General features: G+C 41.4%; 1 protein-coding gene across 1 annotated transcript; it reads left to right on the forward strand.

Annotated features, from left to right (window-relative positions):
* Positions 1–291: 291 nt before the first annotated feature.
* LOC135519684 (fucolectin-4-like) lies at positions 292–4062 on the forward strand. The gene is made up of 5 exons (XM_064944919.1): positions 292–1208; positions 2210–2483; positions 2837–2944; positions 3056–3204; positions 3779–4062. Exons 3-5 carry the CDS (start codon positions 2856–2858, stop codon positions 4060–4062), a joined length of 522 nt encoding a protein of 173 aa, XP_064800991.1. The 5' UTR covers positions 292–1208; positions 2210–2483; positions 2837–2855.
* The last annotated feature ends 2599 nt before the right edge of the window (positions 4063–6661 follow it).

Here is a 6661-nt window from a genome sequence, read left to right on the forward strand (position 1 = left end):
TTTCTTTTACTATCCTTGTGGGGACCAAACAATTTATTCCCATTCAAACTCCTACTTTCCCTAAACCTAACTCCTAAATCTAACCTATAATCCTAATTCTAATCCTAACTGTGTCCCTGAACCTAACCACTAAACCTAAAATAGGCTTTTTCCTTGTGGGAACCCCACTTCTCTGGATTTTCCTCGTTTTACTATCCTGAGATTTCTGGTCCCCATGAGGATAGTAACACCCCCCCCCCCCCCCCCCCCCCTACACACACACACACACACACACACACACACAAAACACACACACAGTGATTAAATCATACTGTATTCTTGATATTTGGTTTGTTTTACTTCCAATATTTGAGATGAAATGAAGCTCCTCTTTTGAACCATCTGACGGTGCTGTTGTATTGGAAACATTTCTTCCACTTGGACACAGCAAACTGTGATTCTGCAATGCTGCTATATTTATTCAGCCAAGTAAAATGATTAGCAAAACATACAATTTGTTTTAAATGACCATTTAGGACTGACTTAGAGGTGGTTTGGGACTCCACGCATGTGTACTGTATGCTATAGCATGATTATAGGGCAATGGCCAGGTTGATGTCACCAGGTTGTTCCACTGAGTCTTCCCAACACTCAAGGCCGTCTTAGTGTGTCTGTGAAGCTTCATCATGTCTTATGAACATACTTATGAGCATACTGTACAAGGAATACAAAAAGTGCAGTTCACACAAAAAGTACAGATTGGAATAAGATGACTAAATGTGACATGCCTGTGTCAGGGCTCTGTATATGTAATGCTCCATAGCACAGTCTTGTTGGCCACTTTTGAAAGGTAAACAGATCTTTGTACATTGCGAACATAGTGACTCAGAGGTCAGTGGACCCTTCCTATGTTCAATCCATTTTTGGCAGTCTCTGAGGGCTTACAGAAACCCCTCTAATGCAGAGCATGCAAACACATTACATACACAGTAAGTTCCCAAATGTATATGGTAACTTCATTTTGAGAAGACTATTGCAAAATGTGTCAGTCACATGTTTTATCTGATCTGTGACATTTCAAAGAACTGTCTGTTGAACAGAACATCTGAACCTGTCAATGTTTATCTGTGACCCTGTCCTATTTGTTTCAATCAGCAAGATGAAAGGAGTTATTATACTGTCCCTACTGGGGATTCTGGGAATGGGAAGGGGATCTAAAGATGAATTAGGTTGGTAAACCCCCTTACCTTGTTGGGTCCCATGGGAATCTATTTTCTATTGTTCTGTATGTAAAGTTAATGCATAGAAATAGTGTCATTATTTCAAAAGTGTATCTTTAAATATAGTCTTTAAAAATGATTTTATAACATATAAGAAGATTATCACATGGTAACATGATTTATGGTTGATCTGTGTGCTGAATAGCTATCCTCAGTGTTCTCCTTCTGGCCCACAGTGAATGTTGCTCTGAGCTTTCCTCAGTGTTCTCCTTCTGGCCCACAGTGAATGTTGCTCTGAGCTTTCCTCATTATTCTTCTTCTGGCCCACAGTGAATGTTGCTCTGAGCTATCCACATTATTCTTCTTCTGGCCGGCCCACAGTGAATGTTGCTCTTGTTACGAAGAATGAGTGAGGAGGTGTGGAGTCAGGCGCAGAGAGCAAAATATGTGGGAAAAAACACGCTTTAATGTCCAGGAAAATGACATGAACAAAAGTAGGAAAACAAATGTTCTGAAATAATAACGGACAGCGCGAAACCCAAAATACAAACAAAAATACACTCAAACACAGAACAGACAAACAAGCCCGCACGAAACAGAAGCGGGCTGAACAAACTATATATAACCCCACCCTAACAACCAAACAAGAAACAGGTGATACCAATCAGACAAAACCAAAGGAACACAGAACAACGGATCGGTGATAGTTAGTAGACCGGCGACAACGACCGCCGAGTGCCACCCGAACAAGAACGGGAGTCACCTTCGGTAATATTCGTGACAGCTCTGAGCTATCCCCATTATTCTTCTTCTGGCCCACAGTGAATGTTGCTCTGAGCTATCCTCATTATTCTTCTTCTGGCCCACAGTGAATGTTGCTCTGAGCTATCCTCATTATTCTTCTTCTGGCCCACAGTGAATTTTGCTCTGAGCTATCCTCATTATTCTTCTTCTGGCCCACAGTGAATGTTGCTCTGATCTATCCTCATTATTCTCCTTCTGGCCCACAGTGTATGTTGCTCTGGGGGACAAAGCAGCCCAATCCTCCACATTCTATTGAGGCACTGCAAAAAGATCCATTGATGGAATATGGAACTCGACTTACGAAGATCACTGCAGCCACACTTTGGGAGAGACCAACCCCTGGTGGAAGGTGGACCTGCCGGAGACTTACCAAGTCCCCTCCGTCACCATCACCAACAGAGATACTTCAGCAGAGAGGATCAACGGGGCTGAGATCCGCATTGGAATCTCCCTGGAGAACGATGGTAACAGTAACCCCAGGTATGGCACTGCCCTTTCATCTTACATTTTAGCTTAGTAAAAATGCCTTTGACAACTTTTACTCCACTAGATTCCTATTTTATGTTTACTTTTCACTCCCATATATTTTCACTGACACCCAAAAGGCAGGACAGCAAAATGGTCCAATTCATGGTCCAATTCATAACTTACTTTTTTACTTCTATCTTTTTGTACTGCAGTATATTTACTTTTACTCAAGTATGACAGTTGGGTACTTTTTTCACAACTGGGCTTTAAAAGGAGGTGACGATAGAGAATACAAGGAATCCACCTCCTCCTAATACATCTTAATGTTTCATCCCGTTGTGCATTGATATCCTACATCCCAACAGGGGGCTCCACTACATTTCAATGCCACAGGATGTTGATCCAGAGATGATCGATGGTGCTGAAATCCACTTTGGAAACTATCTGCAGAATAACGGCAACAACAATCCATTGTGAGGAAGCTCGTCAGCAAATATTGACTTATTTAAAACACTAAAACACACAGTGCATTTGATGTTTATGATTTGAGATCAAAAACCTGATTATATGATTTCCTTCTTTAGGTGCGCTGTGATGTCCTCATATCCCACGTGGGAGGTCATGGCCTTTCAGTGCAGAGGGATCAAGGGTCGCTATGTGAACGTCTTCTTGCAGGGTTCAAATAAACAGCTGTCACTGTATGAGGTGGAGGTGAATGTGGGCAGTCGTCCTGGTGAGGAGCAGACATTATATGGTATTGTCATCAATTAACAGAAGGGGCAATACATGTTCACTTCATCTAAGTTTATAAGCTTGTTAGGGTGACAAAATCATGACATCTGGTCAAACTTGACCTATTTCTCTAAATTACATCCAATTTATTGGTCCTTTTACAGATATGGACAAACATCTTTCCTCTGGTATCTACAGGGTTTTAGTTACTATTTCTCTGATGTGTTATTGTTGGACATTAACTTGCCAACATGGTAGCTATTAGATGACTTGAAGCCATGGCTCACTGTCTTTTAAGCCTGTGACTCAAACCCTTATGTACTGTAATGTTTACTGTAGAGAGGAGGGTGCAGGATATGAAGAGTGCAAAACATTCTATGCCTATATCATAAGACTCAATATGGTAATATAATATACAATATTTTTTACTTTTGTTGTTCTATGGAGAATACAACCACTGTTTGAGAAAACATTTTCATTGAGATCCTTAATTAGTACAGCTATGTACTGCATCTTGAACTGACAATGATCCATTTGTAAACCCAATGTTTTTAAATCTTGTTTGTTCTGTGAAGAGAATGCAGCCACTGGCGGGAGAGCAGGTCAGTCGTCGCAGTGGGACAAGTTTGGAGATGCCAACAATGTCATTGACCTGAACTGGACCAATCGGTATCTGGAGGGGTCCTGCAGCCACACGAAAGATATAGACCCCTGGTGGCGGGTGGACATGAGCAAGACCCGCACCGTCACTTACGTCACCATTACCAACAGAGGGGACTACTGCTCCGACAGGATCAGTGGAGCAGAGATCCACGTTGGGGACTCACTGTTCAACAAAGACAATAGCAACCCACAGTGACTTATCTTCGTAACACAACTTCTGGCTGGCTACACAACCCACTATGTGTCATCCCAGTAACACAACTCTCCCTTAAACAACACAGCCATAACTCATCATCATCAACTATCAGAATTTAACCAGACTTAAAGGGGCAATCCAGAGATGAAACAATAACAAACGGTTCTCCCGCCCTATTTTTATTATTTATTTATTTATTTATTTTTATTGAACCTTTATTTAACCAGGTAGGCAAGTTGAGAACAAGTTCTCATTTACAATTGCGACCTGGCCAGGATAAAGCAAAGCAGTTCGACACATACAACGACACAGAGTTACACATGGAGTAAAAAAACATACAGTCAATAATACAGTATAAACAAATCTATATACGATGTGAGCAAATGAGGTGAGATAAGGGAGGTAAAGGCAAAAAAAGGCCATGGTGGCAAAGTAAATACAATATAGCAAGTAAAACACTGGAATGGTAGATTTGCAATGGAAGAATGTGCAAAGTAGAAATAAAAATAATGGGGTGCAAAGGAGCAAAATAAATAAATGAATTAAATACAGTAGGGAAAGAGGTAGTTGTTTGGGCTAAAATATAGGTGGGCTATGTACAGGTGCAGTAATCTGTGAGCTGCTCTGACAGTTGGTGCTTAAAGCTAGTGAGGGAGATAAGTGTTTCCAGTTTCAGAGATGTTTGTAGTTCATTCCAGTCATTGGCAGCAGAGAACTGGAAGGAGAGGTGGCCAAAGAAATAATTGGTTTTGGGGGTGACTAGAGAGATATACCTGCTGGAGCGTGTGCTACAGGTGGGAGATGCTATGGTGACCAGCGAGCTGAGATAAGGGGGGACTTTACCTAGAAGGGTCTTGTAGATGACATGGAGCCAATGGGTTTGGTGACGAGTATGAAGCGAGGGCCAGCCAACGAGAGCGTACAGGTCGCAATGGTGGGTAGTATATGGGGCTTTGGTGACAAAACGGATTGCACTGTGATAGACTGCATCCAATTTGATGAGTAGGGTATTGGAGGCTATTTTGTAAATGACCGCCAAAGTCAAGAATTGGTCAGTTTTACAAGGGTATGTTTGGCAGCATGAGTGAAGGATGCTTTGTTGCAAAATAGGAAGCCAATTCTAGATTTAACTTTGGATTGGAGATGTTTGATATGGGTCTGGAAGGAGAGTTTACAGTCTAACCAGACACCTAAGTATTTGTAGTTGTCCACGTATTCTAAGTCAGAGCCGTCCAGAGTAGTGATGTTGGACAGGCGGGCAGTTGCGGGTATCGATCGGTTGAAGAGCATGCATTTAGTTTTACTTGTATTTAAGAGCAATTTGAGGCCATGGAAGGAGAGTTGTATGGCATTGAAGCTTGCCTGGAGGGTTGTTAACACAGTGTCCAAAGAAGGGCCAGAAGTATACAGAATGGTGTTGTCTGCGTAGAGGTGGATCAGAGACTCACCAGCAGCAAGAGCGACCTCATTGATGTATACAGAGAAGAGAGTCGTTCCAAGAATTGAACCCTGTTTCACCCCCATAGAGACTGCCAGAGGTCCGGACAGCAGACCCTCCAATTTGACACACTGAACTCTATCAGAGAAGTAGTTGGTGAACCAGGCGAGGCAATCATTTGAGAAACCAAGGCTGTCGAGTCTGCCGATGAGGATGTGGTGATTGACAGAGTCAAAAGCCTTGGCCAGATCAATGAACACGGCTGCAGAGTAATGTTTCTTATCGATGGCGGTTAAGATATCGTTTAGGACCTTGAGCGTGGCTGAGGTGCACGCCCAATTTTTCAGTTTTTGATTTGTTAAAAAAGTTTGAAATATCCAATAAATGTCGTTCCACTTCATGATTGTGTCCCACTTGTTGTTGATTCTTCACAAAAAAATACAGTTTTATATCTTTATGTTTGCAAAAGGTCGCAAAGTTCAAGGGGGCCGAATACTTTCGCAAGACACTGTAATACTTTTTTATAAATATAAATTGGTGAGGCGGGTTGCAAGAGTGTTTCGAAGATGAGTTTATGGAAAAAAAAATAAAAAATGTATGAAAAAAGTTGTAAATATATATATATATATGGGACACGACAAGACGAGGACAAAAGACGTCTGAACTGCTATGCCATCTTGGATCTAAGGGATGGGTCTGGAGAAATGTAACCACTCTTAAATTCATAGACATAGCTATGGATGCAAGGACTGACCATGTGTGAAATTAAAATTATAGGTGAAACCATGTTTTGAGGCTATATAGTTTGTTTACATTTACTTTGTTTAAGAATATTACACACATGTTCTGATGGGCTACGACAGTTGAACTAAGCTCATAAGGCATTTCTAAGTTACAGTAAATTCTTCAAGAATCCATCATTAATTTATACATCACAGAATGGATTTAGCCACTACAGATTGCCCTTTTAAGCTTTCAGGAAATTCATCCCTGATCCCTTATTTTGATCAAATACTGTTTGTCCCGCAATCTTCTTATAAAATATAACAATGCTCAAGATTCCTATACCTGTAGGTGTGCCAGGATTCCATACATCCCTGCTGGGCAAACCAGGACATTTCCGTGCAGTGGGATATCGGGGCGTGATGTCAACATTCTCCT

Source organism: Oncorhynchus masou, chromosome 29 (genome assembly GCF_036934945.1).
Source record: "Oncorhynchus masou masou isolate Uvic2021 chromosome 29, UVic_Omas_1.1, whole genome shotgun sequence".
Taxonomy (NCBI): Eukaryota; Metazoa; Chordata; class Actinopteri; order Salmoniformes; family Salmonidae; genus Oncorhynchus; species Oncorhynchus masou.

What these genes read in the sequence shown, in the direction of transcription:
- LOC135519684 (XM_064944919.1), top strand. Translation starts at nt 2,856, where the DNA reads ATGCCACAGGATGTTGATCCAGAGATGATCGATGGTGCTGAAATCCAC. An exon ending in AACGGCAACAACAATCCATT is followed by an intron (nt 2,945 to 3,055) that starts GTGAGGAAGCTC and finishes TTCCTTCTTTAG; the next exon opens with GTGCGCTGTGATGTCCTCAT. An exon ending in GAATGTGGGCAGTCGTCCTG is followed by an intron (nt 3,205 to 3,778) that starts GTGAGGAGCAGA and finishes TGTTCTGTGAAG; the next exon opens with AGAATGCAGCCACTGGCGGG.